The sequence below is a fragment of the Tachypleus tridentatus genome, chromosome 7, assembly GCF_004210375.1.
Source record: "Tachypleus tridentatus isolate NWPU-2018 chromosome 7, ASM421037v1, whole genome shotgun sequence".
Taxonomy (NCBI): domain Eukaryota; kingdom Metazoa; phylum Arthropoda; class Merostomata; order Xiphosura; family Limulidae; genus Tachypleus; species Tachypleus tridentatus.
Genome location: NC_134831.1, coordinates 109,665,713 through 109,679,961, shown reverse-complemented (window position 1 = coordinate 109,679,961; position 14,249 = coordinate 109,665,713). Strand labels below are relative to the sequence as shown.

The 14,249-nt window shown below is 34.7% G+C and overlaps 1 protein-coding gene across 2 annotated transcripts in view; it reads left to right on the top strand.

Moving 5' to 3' along the window:
• LOC143256387 (putative E3 ubiquitin-protein ligase makorin-1) overlaps positions 1 to 13,522 on the top strand; it is a 37,113-nt gene extending 23,591 nt beyond the window's left edge. For both annotated transcript variants that reach the window (XM_076513567.1, XM_076513568.1), the window contains 4 exons: positions 507 to 721; positions 977 to 1,087; positions 4,268 to 4,427; positions 11,143 to 13,522. In XM_076513567.1, coding sequence (XP_076369682.1) covers positions 507 to 721; positions 977 to 1,087; positions 4,268 to 4,427; positions 11,143 to 11,265 — 609 coding nt within the window. In that variant the 3' untranslated portion in view covers positions 11,266 to 13,522. The remainder of the gene's footprint in view (positions 1 to 506; positions 722 to 976; positions 1,088 to 4,267; positions 4,428 to 11,142) is intronic.
• The last annotated feature ends 727 nt before the right edge of the window (positions 13,523 to 14,249 follow it).

Here is a 14,249-nt window from a genome sequence, read left to right as displayed (position 1 = left end):
CTGTTCTAACTTAGATTTATCTTAGATGTAGGAACAATCTTTTCTAACTTAGATTTATCTTAGATCTAGGAACAATGTGATTTATCTTAGATGTAGGAACAATCTGTTCTAACTTAGATTTATCTTAGATCTAGGAACAATGTGATTTATCTTAGATGTAGGAACAATCTGTTCTAACTTAGATTTATTTTAGATATAGGAACAATGTGATCTAACTTAGATTTATCTTAGATCTAGGAACAATGTGATCTAACTTAGATTTATCTTAGATCTAGGAACAATGTGATCTAACTCAGATTTATCTTAGATCTAGGAACAATGTGATCTAACTTAGATTTATCTTAGATGTAGGAACAATGTGATCTAACTTAGATTTATCTTAGATGTAGGAACAATGTGATCTAACTCAGATTTATCTTAGATGTAGGAACAATCTGTTCTAACTCAGACTTATCCTAACTTGTGATATTCAGGTTATTTCTTCTGATAAATTAATTTTTCATCAGGATTGTTTAAAGGAAGTGGAACGAGATATGGAGCTTTCTTTCGCTGTTCAGCGGAGTGTTGGGAAGTGTTGTGGGATATGTATGGAACCTGTTTTAGATAAACAACCACGAGAGGAAAGGTTGTTTGGAATTTTGCAAAATTGTAATCATGTTTTCTGCGTCAGCTGTATTCGTAAGTGGAGAAGCAGCAAAGAGTTTTCATCTAAGCATATCAGGTTTGTGTATTTCTTAATCTTACAACTAGGTAAATATCTTCATTCAATATTGTACTGTGTGTTGTAGTTTGTATGTAATGTTGTGTTGAGTTGATTTATTTTTGTAAGAGCTAATGGAGTTTGACTTTGTTTCTGTAAAGTGTACATTAGCAATGATTCAGTTCTGATATGTGATTATTATGTATATTATTATTATATATTACCAATGATGAATTTCGATTAATTGATACAGCTATATTTGGTTATCATATACAGAGCTTGCCCAGAATGTAGAGTGTCGTCAGATTTTGTAACACCAAGTCAGTACTGGGTGGAGGAAGAAGACGAGAAAAAGAAAATAATTGAAAATTATAAACAGGCCTTAAGGTAGAGTTTTGTATTCAGTATAATTAATTATACAAGTCTTAATTATAAACAGGCCTTAAGGTAGAGTATTGTATTCAGTATAATTAATTATACAAGTCTTAATTATAAATAGGCCTTAAGGTAGAGTATTGTATTCAGTATAATTAATTATAGAAGTCTTAATTATAAACAGGCCTTAAGGTAGAGTATTGTATTCAGTATAATTAATTATACAAGTCTTAATTATAAACAGGCCTTAAGGTAGAGTATTGTATTCAGTATAATTAATTATACAAGTCTTAATTATAAACAGGTCTTAAGGTAGAGTATTGTATTCAGTATAATTAATTATATAAGGTAGAGTATTGTATTCAGTATAATTAATTATACAAGGTAGAGTATTGTGTTCAGTATAATTAATTATACAAGGTAGAGTATTGTGTTCAGTATAATTAATTATACAAGGTAGAGTATTGTGTTCAGTATAATTAATTATACAAGGTAGAGTATTGTGTTCAGTATAATTAATTATACAAGGTAGAGTATTGTGTTCAGTATAATTAATTATACAAGGTAGAGTATTGTGTTCAGTATAATTAATTATACAAGGTAGAGTATTGTGTTCAGTATAATTAACTATACAAGGTAGAGTATTGTGTTCAGTATAATTAATTATACAAGTCTTGATAGGTGATGGATGTATCTTACACACCTGACAAAATGTCATTTGTGTTCAGTATAGTTAATCAAATATAATTATACAAGTCTTGATAGGTGATGGATGTATCCTACACACCTGACAAAATGTCATTTGTGTTCAGTATAGTTAATCAAATATAATTATACATGTCTTGATAGGTGATGGATGTATCCTACACACCTGACAAAATGTCATTTGTGCTCAGTATAGTTAATCAAATATAATTATACAAGTCTTGATAGGTGATGGATGTATCCTACACACCTGACAAAATGTCATTTGTGTTCAGTGTTTAGTATAGTTAATCAAATATAATTATACAAGTCTTGATAGGTGATGGATGTATCCTACACACCTGACATAATGCAATTTGTGTTTAGTGTTTAGTATAGTTAATCAAATATAATTATACAAGTCTTGATAGGTGATGGATGTATCCTACACACCTGACAAAATGTCATTTGTGTTCAGTGTTTAGTATAGTTAATCAAATATAATTATACAAGTCTTGATAGGTGATGGATGTATCCTACACACCTGACATAATGCAATTTGTGTTTAGTGTTTAGTATAGTTAATCAAATATAATTATACAAGTCTTGATAGGTGATGGATGTATCCTGTATGTTTGACATAATGCAATTATGTGAAGTGATATAAAAGATAGATTGTACACTTTTGGTATGTTCTTATAAAAACTCACACAAAATAACATTCATGGTTAGGACTATTTCAGGACAACACTGGAACAATGCAAATAAAATAATAATCGTATTTTTTGAAAAGTTGTGCATGTAGACAAATCTTAACATTCACATTTGAAGTGATTGGAGGACAGGCATGAATAATATTGACGTTAAATATTATATCACAAACAGGATGTTAGTATGATTATATTATATATTGTATTATAGAATGTTAGCATGATTATATTATATATTGTATTAGAGAATGTTAGTATGATTATATTATAGAATGTTAGTATGATTATATTATAGAATGTTAGTATGATTAATTACTAACAAGTTAGTGTCAAACATTCTTTCTGTTTCACTAAGAACCAAAGCTCTAAGCTGCTTATAAACTCCACTGTAAAACATCATTGGTGCTAAGAACCACTCAACAATAAAATATGGTAAATTTACATTTTTATTCTTTTGTGAAACCAAGTCTGCAGCACAATTGGTCTTTTGAACTTCATAAAATTGTTTTAACTGATACATTAACATAAGCATTTTCCAACACTGGAGGCAGGCACTTTTGCTTGGCATACAATAAACTGTTATCAAATTTTGTTATAAATATTACCCATGATTGTAAAATGAAATTTAATTTTGAAAAAAAAAAAGCCTAATTATTTTAATATTACTACGAACTTCAGAAATAACTGATAAATAAATCATTGCTGTTTGATTTTACTTTCATACATTTTGATTTCACCTATATAAAAGTCAGTGTATGCTTCATGTCACATCACAATTAATTTCTTAAAATAGGAGGAGTAATAAAAGTCACAATGCATTTATCTAGATAGAATAGTTTATCTTCTGTACATTATGATTTTAATGACAGGTGTGAGAGGGATGTCAAACTTTATAAGTGTTGTAAGTGTTGGTATAATTATTTTAAAGTGAAGACACACTGTGTGATTGCCTGGTTTAGGGCCAAGCCATAACATTTAGCATCAAAATAAAAATATTGATTCAGTTTTAAACTTAAATCATCTCTGAATTAAACTATTTGCTCTTATATCACTAACGTTTTCAATAAAAGTTCTCTTTAATCATTGGAGACTCTAAATTTAGAAGTAAATATTTTTGTATCTTTGTTGTCTATACATTTTACTGGTTGCTGATAGGTTGACTTCTTCTGTCAACAGTTCTATGTTAAGGTTGACAATATATGAACCATAGTTGTTGTTGGTATGTTGACTTCCTCTCAACAGTTCTATGTTAAGTTTGGCAATATGTGAACCATAGTTGTTGCTGATAGGTTGACTTCCTCTCAGCAGTTCTATGTTAAGGTTGACAATATGTGAACGTTAGTTGTTGCTGATAAGTTGACTTCCTCTCAACAGTTCTATGTTAAGTTTGACAATATGTGAACGTTAGTTGCTGCTGATAAGTTGACTTCCTCTCAGCAGTTCTATGTTAAGATTGACAATATGTGAACGTTAGTTGTTGCTGATAAGTTGACTTCCTCTCAGCAGTTCTGTTAAGGTTGACAATATGTGAACGTTAGTTGTTGCTGATAGGTTGACTTTCTCTCAACAGTTCTATGTGGTGTATGTCTGTGTTGTTAAATGGTTCACAGCAACACCTATCTGAGGTAAGTGAAGGAAACAGAAGAAAGGCTAAAAAACACAAACTATAGGTCTTTAAGATAGATAGTTATTGTAAAGATATTTTGAGTTTTAATACTGAAATCGTAGAATACACTTGGAAATTATTAGAAAGTTGCTGATATTTGAGTTCTTTGTGTATTTTTTTCCTTTTCTCCAGTGCAAAACCTTGTAAGTATTTTAGACAAGGACAAGGGGTTTGTCCATTTGGTGGTGCTTGTTTCTACCTACATGCATATCCAGATGGAAGGAAAGCAGAACTTCCACCGCCCAGGCCACGTCGCAGACAGAATCAGGATGGTGAACTGGAAACAGTCGATGTAAGTCTTATCTTTTGGAACTTTTGTCTACAAAAGAATGAGTTACATTACTTAAGATAATTTTCTGTATTAGCATTTTGTCTGTGTTAAAGTGTGACCAGAAGATTGTCCTATTACATTTATCAAATCTTTCCATATTGTGCTGCCCTCTATATGTAATTTTTTACAATTTACAATGCATACCACAAGCCTTCAGCTCCCCCATCCCCATTGGAATTAAAGATTCCATTATGTCTCATACAAATCAATGTCATAGCTCCTTCTGAACCTTTCAATCCTGGCCACACTGATTAGGATTTCAATTACTTGTCTTTCTCCCTCTAGAGCTTGTTTTGCCTTCCTACACCCTGCTCAATGATTCTGTTCAACCCTCATTGGATTTTTTGAATTTTGTTTGTCAGGTATGCAATGTTTTGTCTGTTAATCCTATTTCTTATGACCTAAATTCTTCCCTTGAGGGTTTTTTCTGGATATGTCCTCTCCCTCCTCAGTTCCATGTTATTCTGCCTGCCATCTTTAGCTTTGGCTTTTCAGATGGGGATTCTTTATTTTTGAGACCTTTTGGGTCATGATGACATATTGTCATGGACTCATCTCCTGGCTCCTTATCTACAGAAACTATGTATGGATCCTATTTTTTAGATGCTTCATGTTGGACAGTTTTGGAGTCTTTCAGAGTCTAGGGTCACTTAGGTCCAACAGCAATCCACCCTTTCTCATCTGGTGGCTCATTTGTCTCACATAAAGCCAAGCATGGCATTGATTCCTATCTCCTTCCCTTCCAAGCACTTGCTTGTTCCTTCTTCCCATGATGCCACTGTTCATTGTTTTTCATGGCAATTCACTACACAACAGTTGTTTTGATAGAAGCTCATCTGACAGCTTTTGTTCATTAGTGGAGCCCTTTCATATCAGATGTTTGGTTTCACAAAGTATTGTCAAAAGTTTTGTTATCCCATTTCTTACTCTTCCTTTATTCAGTGTGTCTATTTTTTCTTCCTTTTCAGGATCACTCGTTGCACCAGTGTCTTTATGAGGTAATATAAGAGCTCCTCACACAGCAGGTTCTACTGTTTGTTTGCAGTTCCTAAAAGACTGAGGACTGTAGGGTGGTTTTTGACCTATCCTTTCTGAAACAATGCATTCATGCCACAAATTTCACAATGGAATTCTACTTTACTCTTATTGGGCTTTTACTCCAGGTCTTTAGATGACCAAGGTGATTGTCTGTAATGCTTATCTGCATTTTCCCACCTTCAGCTTATCTATTGTAGAGTAGTGTACCAATTTTGTGACTTTCCTTTCGGACATGCTTTTGCAATGTGTCTTTTGGTGTTAAGTGCAAAGCTTCACTCTTTATTTTCCTGCTCCGAGGTTGTGCTTTTACTTTTACGTGGACATCTGGTTTCTTATTGCTCTTTCCAAACAAGAGTTGGACTGTCATAGTAATGAACTTCTTCTTGAAACTGCTTGGGTGGATTAGTTGATGAAATTGGAGAAATCCTTTCTTCATACAACCCAGTACCTCATTCATTTGGGTGTTTTCTTTAACACCTATCTCAGTAAGGCTCAACCTTTCTGGCTCTGTTCCTTGGAATTGGCTGTTCAGAATGCCTTGTACTACCCTTACACTGCTCACAAGGTTCTGTTGTTTTGGGGATGAGGTCTTTGACTCTTCTCATATCTTTCAGTTGGGCTCATACACTGCCCCTTCAATGGGTCTTTCACAACCAGTGGAAACTTGTTTGGTATTCTCCAACCACGTTTTTTTTTTTCCACATTATGGACAAGGCTCGTAGTTCAGTAGGTGTCCCAATTCCTTCTCTTTAGCCAGATTTGCACATGTTCATTGATACATTTCTTCAGGGCTGGGGTGTGTGGTTCACTACCAAATGATTTTGGGCTGTTGGTTGGTGAAGGAACATTCTATTCATATGAGCATTCTCAAACTTTTTGCTGCTTATTGGGCTTTTGGATTTTTTTTTTTTTCTATCTCCAGAGATCGGTTGGTCATGATCCACTCTGACAGTTCAACAGTGGTGGCTCATCTCAGTCCTCAATGGGGCAAGCACTCAGTTGAGATCCTTGTATTTTCTCACCTAGAATCTTCTTGTTTTCCTTATGATCATCCCATTCATTTGGTGTGTTACATACTGAGTGCTTTTGACCATGTGGTTGATTATCTTTCTAAAACGGATAGAATTTACTTGTTTTTGGCAGCTTTGCAATTGTTGGGTTCCCCCTCAATGTTCGGTTACTTTTGATTTGGTCTCCTGTTTCCCATTCTCAAGCTTTATCTATAGATGTCTTTAACCAGGATTTGTCAAACAAGTTCCATTATGTTTGTTCTCCTATATGATTTCTTCACTGTGTAGTCTACCTCATCCATATATCACTTTGTGCAAAGTTCTTCTGATTGTTCCTTAATGGCCTGCTCAACTGTGGTTTCCTTGCTTGCTCTAGTTACAGTTGTTTCCTCCCATCTCGCTACCATTATTTCTCAAACTCGTTTGTCAAACAAGATCACTCATTCTGCATTCCACATTTCATGTTTTTCACCTTTACTCTTGGCTTTTGTCTGGTCCACTGGTGGGGATATCTCAAAGTGGGTAACATTTCATTTAGCATATTCCATTTGTTCTTCATCCATAGCTGTGTATCAATGGAAATGGAATGTTTTTCTCATCTGGGCCCTGGCCTTCTCGTCTAACAGTTGCTGACGTCTCTCAGTTTCTTTCATGACTTTTTTTTTGCAAAGGGATCTTCCATCTCCTTGATACCTTGTTATCATACTTTTTGCTTTTCTTATTACCACAGGGTCTTTCATTCCCCTGTCCTTACACTTTTGATCCATTTTTTCTGGATACATTGGCTGCCTAGTTGTCCAATACTTTTGAATTGAGACATTAATCTTGTGCTCTCTTAACTTTATCTCCATTTGAACCCAGTGTCATGTGTTTTTTGTTTTGGCTTTTCCTTAAGGCATATTTCCTTTTCCTCTTAGCCTGTGAGTGTTGTCAGTTGGATATATTTGGTGTCACTCTCACACTGTATTATCCAACATATCTTCTTCTTCAGCAGCTTGTAAGGGTAACTTTTCCTCTTAGCCTGCGAGTGTTGTCAGTTGGATATATTTGGTGTCACTCTCACACTGTATTATCCAACATATCTTCTTCTTCAGCAGCTTGTAAGGGTAACTTTTCCTCTTAGCCTGTGAGTGTTGTCAGTTGGATATATTTGGTGTCACTCTCACACTGTATTATCCAACATATCTTCTTCTTCAGCAGCTTGTAAGGGTAACTTTTCCTCTTAGCCTGTGAGTGTTGTCAGTTGGATATATTTGGTGTCACTCTCACACTGTATTATCCAACATATCTTCTTCTTCAGCAGCTTGTAAGGGTAACTTTTCCTCTTAGCCTGCTGAGTGTTGTCAGTTGGATATATTTGGTGTCACTCTCACACTGTATTATCCAACATATCTTCTTCTTCAGCAGCTTGTAAGGGTAACTTTTCCTCTTAGCCTGTGAGTGTTGTCAGTTGGATATATTTGGTGTCACTCTCACACTGTATTATCCAACATATCTTCTTCTTCAGCAGCTTGTAAGGGTAACTTTTCCTCTTAGCCTGCATGAGTGTTGTCAGTTGGATATATTTGGTGTCACTCTCACACTGTATTATCCAACATATCTTCTTCTTCAGCAGCTTGTAAGGGTAACTTTTCCTCTTAGCCTGTGAGTGTTGTCAGTTGGATATATTTGTGTCACTCACACTGTATTATCCAACATATCTTCTTCTTCAGCAGCTTGTAAGGGTAACTTTTCCTCTTAGCCTGAGTGTTGTCAGTTGGATATATTTGGTGTCACTCTCACACTGTATTATCCAACATATCTTCTTCTTCAGCAGCTTGTAAGGGTAACTTTTCCTCTTAGCCTGTGAGTGTTGTCAGTTGGATATATTTGGTGTCACTCACACTGTATTATCCAACATATCTTCTTCTTCAGCAGCTTGTAAGGGTAACTTTTCCTCTTAGCCTGCGAGTGTTGTCAGTTGGATATATTTGGTGTCACTCTCACACTGTATTATCCAACATATCTTCTTCTTCAGCAGCTTGTAAGGGTAACTTTTCCTCTTAGCCTGTGAGTGTTGTCAGTTGGATATATTTGGTGTCACTCTCACACTGTATTATCCAACATATCTTCTTCTTCAGCAGCTTGTAAGGGTAACTTTTCCTCTTAGCTGTGAGTGTTGTCAGTTGGATATATTTGGTGTCACTCTCACACTGTATTATCCAACATATCTTCTTCTTCAGCAGCTTGTAAGGGTAACTGCTACTTTCTTGCTTATTTCCCTTCCTTTTGTTTCTCATCCTAATCCAGATAGACTTCCATGTTTGGTATGTGCCCATCATTGTTATATTGCCTACAAAGCTTCTTTCAGAGGTTCCCATTCCTATCTATTTATTTCCTGATAACCATCTTTCTCTTGGGGTTTTTCTCTCTTGTATTCATTATTTAATTCAGTTGACTTGTTCCTTTTTTCCTCTTCCCTTGTTGTGTGTCACCTTCCATTAAATCCACTTTCTCACCATTTCCATTGTTTCTTTTCTCTGGTGACTGACCTTTGGAGGAGATTTTACAGTTAGGCATGTGGAGCACCCTTCAGCCATTCATCTAGTGTCTTAGCCAAATCAAAGTCTGAAGTATAGAAGACCCAACATGGCCAGGTGGGTTAAGGCATTTGACTCCTAATATGAATGTTGCAGATTCAAATCCCCATCACACCAAACATGCTCCTCCTTTCATTTGTGGGGGTGTGACGATCAATCCCACTATTAGTTGGTAAAAGAGTTACCCAAGAGTTGGAGGTGGGTGGTGATGACTAGCTGCCTTGCCTCTTGTCTTACACTGCTAAATTAGGGATGGCTAGAGCAGATATCCCTTGTGTAGCTTTGAGAGAAATTAAAAAAAACAAACAAAAAAACTGATGGTAGAAAATACCTCGAGGATGCAGAAACCACAACATGATGAAGACAATGGGAAATGAATGGCTGAGACTTTAGGTAACTCTTTATTAATGCTTTCTTTTCTTTCAAAAGGCCCTTGCTTTGAATTTCATGTATTGTATTCTGCTCTGTGGCAAGTGGTGCCTGACCAGGCAGTCTTTCTACATGAATCTACACTGAATGTAATGTTGATTTATGTGCTCTTTCCATGGCTTTGCATTCTTACCTTCGAAATGAGGCGTTTCACAAGATCACTGGAGAGTCAGTCACCTTGTGATGTACGTTTCATAAATAGTCTTGTTTTAGACTGTACCACTCATGGATGGCGTGGGTAAAGCAGAAGGGAATAACTGCCCATTCGTGCTATGCCTTGACTGAATAAATCAATATAGTCTGCTTGTCAAAATAAAGTTTTGTGATTACCCATTGCAATGTCTGAGGTTAGCTGTTTCTCTGGGCTCTCAAATGTTCTTTCAGTTGAGTATGGAAGTTTTACCATGTGCCAGTGCTGAGCTGCTGGGTGGTTGACTGTGGAGGCCTCCTGCTCAATGGGTTACACACAGGTGGCTATAACCTACTTAGTTCAGGCAGAGTAGGGTGTTGGTGTAGAAGGCATACCATCCTCTGGATTTAATGACCCATATGACAGTGTCAATGCAGTTCATTCCTTCAATTAGGTGTCCTTGTCCTGTTCTCATGTGAATGTTGGTACCCCACAGAATGATTTTTGTTTATCTAGTGAGTAAATTTATGTTAGTCCTCACACAGGAGTTGTCCATCTTCCTCCCTTGTTTCTTCCTTCTGTGTGCTAGGTTGTTTCTGTTCTTGTTTCCTCATTTTCTCATGTAATGGTGATATTGTTGACTTTTTGATGTTTTGGACCAGCCTGACTTTTGTGATAGTTGATTCCATGAAATGGAATTCTTTCAGATAGTAGATGCTACATTCCTGGATTCTTGGCTGAATGCTGCTCTTGTTCCATACCTTGGAGTCAGTCATTTCTTCACATCCACAATTTTAGGGATGAGGTGATGATGGTATGCCGTTTTGGGTTTGGAGGTATTTGACTTACCAACTAAGGTCTGACATGACCTAACCATTCTACACCATGAGATCCATCATCCTTTATCCACTTTCCTTGTGTGCGATTGAGTTCTTCATTTATTTATTTGTTTGATTGAGATCACCTTCCTGACTTGGATGTACTCCCTTCCTTTTCCACCATGTTTGTTTGTAACTGTTCGTGGCGAAAGGATATCTGGTTCAGAATTGGTACATTGTCCCTTCTCAGATCATCTGATATGTTTCTTCAGAAGTGTCCTTTTAGCGAGGTTCATTTGTTATTCCCTTGCACTGGTCCCTCCCTCTTTCTCATGTTGAATCCTAGTGAGGACCCTCCCTCTTTCTAATGTTGAATCCTAGTGAAGACCCTCCCTCTTTCTCATGTTGAATCCTAGTGAGGTCCCTCCCTCTTTCTCATGTTGAATCCTAGTGAGGTCCCTCCCTCTTTCTAATGTTGAATCCTAGTGAATCTTGTGAGAGAAAGGAAGTCCTGTATGAGAAGTTATAATTTTCCAAAACTGAAAATTTATTTCTGATAGTCTACTGATCAGTTGGTTAACACACTTTCATTGTATTTTTATATCAGTAAAGTGTTCCAACAGTTACCAAAATGAGACCTAATATTAACATAGTTCCTTTTTTTTTTCACAGAGAATACTTTTGTGGGATTTCTTTGATTTCTACAGCGATCAGATATTGTTTCACCTGGACATTGAAGACATGCTAGATTTGTTCACCGATACTGATTCAGAATATAGTGATTTAGACTTATAGGAAAGTTTTCTTGCTTCTCCATGTTTTTTTGAGCAAACTTTTCAATACCATTGCCAGTTTGGAGAAGAAGAAGTGCAGATGTAGGTTATTTTAAAGATTACTAAAGAATGAAACGCTTTGTTTGTGGAATAGTTCTCTTGCTTTATGCAACAGCAAGACAATATTGTATAATCAAAAAACAATTTGTTATAGAGGTTGAAGTCTTAATCTTGTAATGTTACTTTTCTTGATATGCTTTTTCTTCTATTAAAACTTAATAAATGTTTAACATTCTTTACAAAATCCATCTTAATGAACTGCCTTCAGTAATTTTGTCAAATGAAATTTTTCATTTTACAAGTTCTGGGATATTTTGTTTTGTTTCCATGTGTGGTTTTAGGACTTAAGACAAGCTTCTTAAAATGGTGTTCCATTACTTTTTATATGCGAGTCAGCTTGCTCCAGTCTTGATACCACTTCTTATAATAGAGAACGTAATTCATCTTCTGGAGATGTACTTACATCGAAGGATGCATTTCTGACAATTTTATTTCCTTTCAATATTTAGCATAGTTTTGAAACAGTTTTGAAATTAAGTCCAACATGTTTATTGTATGTCATATGGTCAGATTAAGTCAAATATGTTTATTGTATGTCATATGGTCAAATTAAGTCCAACATGTTTATTGTATGTCATATGGTCAAATTAAGTACAATACATTTTTTAGCGTACCATATGACATACAATAAACATATTGGACTTAATTTGACCATACGACATACAATAAACATAGACATTTCTTTATTTTTTTGCTATTTGACAGTTTAGTAGTTTGGGTCAAATGCCTCCACTTTAGAAATCTTCAGTTTAAAATTCACAACTTGATGTAGATGTCAGTGTTTTAGGTATTTTTCCAACCATTTATCTTCATTTAATCTTGTGTAATTCTACTTTCAATTCTTTGTCTTATTTACTCTTCTGTAATAGTTTCATCAACCTTTTGTCTTCATTTAAACTTCTCTAATAGTTTTTCAACCATTTGTCTTCACTTAACCTTCTGTAATAGTTTATTCAACCCTTTGTCTTTACTTAACCTTCTGAAATAGTTCATTCAACCATTTGTCTTTACTTAACCTTCTGTAATAGTTCATTCAACCATTTGTCTTTACTTAACCTTCTGTAATAGTTCATTCAAACCTTTGTCTTTACTTAACCTTCTGAAATAGTTCATTCAACCATTTGTCTTTACTTAACCTTCTGAAATAGTTCATTCAACCCTTTGTCTTTACTTAACCTTCTGAAATAGTTCATTCAACCCTTTGTCTTTACTTAACCTTCTGTAATAGTTCATTCAACCATTTGTCTTTACTTAACCTTCTGAAATAGTTCATTCAACCCTTTGTCTTTACTTAACCTTCTGTAATAGTTCATTCAACCCTTTGTCTTTACTTAACCTTCTGTAATAGTTCATTTAACCCTTTGTCTTCACTTAACCTTCTGTAATAGTTCTTTCAACCATTTGTCTTCACTTAACCTTCTTAAATAGTTTATTCAACCCTTTCTTTACCTTCCCGTAATCCTCTGTAATAGTTCATTCAACCCTTTTCTATTTCTCACTTTTTCCAATAGTTTTTCACATTATTTAGTTACTAGTAATAATAGATGTTTAGAAATAAATGATTTTATATAAACCCAGTGATCAAATTACATTTTGTGAAGTTATTTTTTACATTGTTTATTTTGGGTTTTCACCAGCTAGTAAACTTTGTGATGTAAGATTAACAAATTAATCATTTAACTTTAAGGTTTTCTTCAACAGATCAATAAATGGCTTATTTTGTCTCATGTTTATGAAATATTAATCAATGAACAAACTGCATTAACTTTTGCTGTATTTCAATTATCTATTTCTGTTTCAAATCTTAGTGTTTGTTATGGTTTTAAAGTTTACTGTTTCATTCTGGGTGAAGTGGTGTTAAAACTAAAACGGTAGTTGTATTTTCCTAGATGCTTGAGTGACAGTGTTAAAGAGACATATTAGACTGTTGGTTGGTAACAGTTCTGTGTGTAATTTCTTTTCTAAACCACAATTTTGAAATGGATAATAAAGAGGTACTATTCTGTAGTGTAATTTAGTTTTTAATATGAAGCTTTTGCCAGTGAATGATATATTAACTGGCTTGATGAATATGGTTGATTGTTATTATTGTAGGGTATGTATTGTAGAGACAAAAAAAGAAATCGTTTGATGTGAATAAATCTAAACTTTGCAATGAATTCAGTGTTAGCCTTTGTTATATTAACTGTATTTGTAGTATGCTAGTCACATTTTGTTTTGTTTGGTTTATCTGTTTTGTAATCTGTCAGACTGGTGGTCTGTATAAATCAGTGTACATTGACAAGCTGTCATACTTATCAACAACTCTGGGTTACAAATAATATTGCAACTGCATAGATGAGTAGATTGGGATTGGAAATAAGTATCAACATGCAAGGGCTGTCAGCTGATTTGTGTAGAATTCAGAGCAACTTAAACAGTATCGTCAATCTGTTGTGGTGTGTTGTTAATGTCTCGTTAGTCTATATGCACCACAGGTTTGAACTTCTCTTTTTAGTACTACAACACCAACCTTATGGAAAACATAATTGTAAAAATTAATTTTCCCTGTTAGACAACGTAGTTGCTAATAAAGAAATCTTTAGGCATAGCACTAGTAAGATGTACATATAATCATCTTGTATTATAACTGTATCTGAGTAATGATGACTATTATGCTTCTGAAACATGATTGTTATATACTTAGTGTGTAGATAGCTTTGAAAAAACTGTTTTGGTGCACAACTGTGTTTGTATAGAGGCAGAAATATCCTGAGAAGGTAAAGATGAATCAAGATAAACATAACTAAAGCTAAGTCTGTGGGGAAAAAACAATTGGACAAAGACTACACTTTAAGTTTATTATGTGAGAAAGATCACAGAATAAACACAGACTGATTAGTGTGA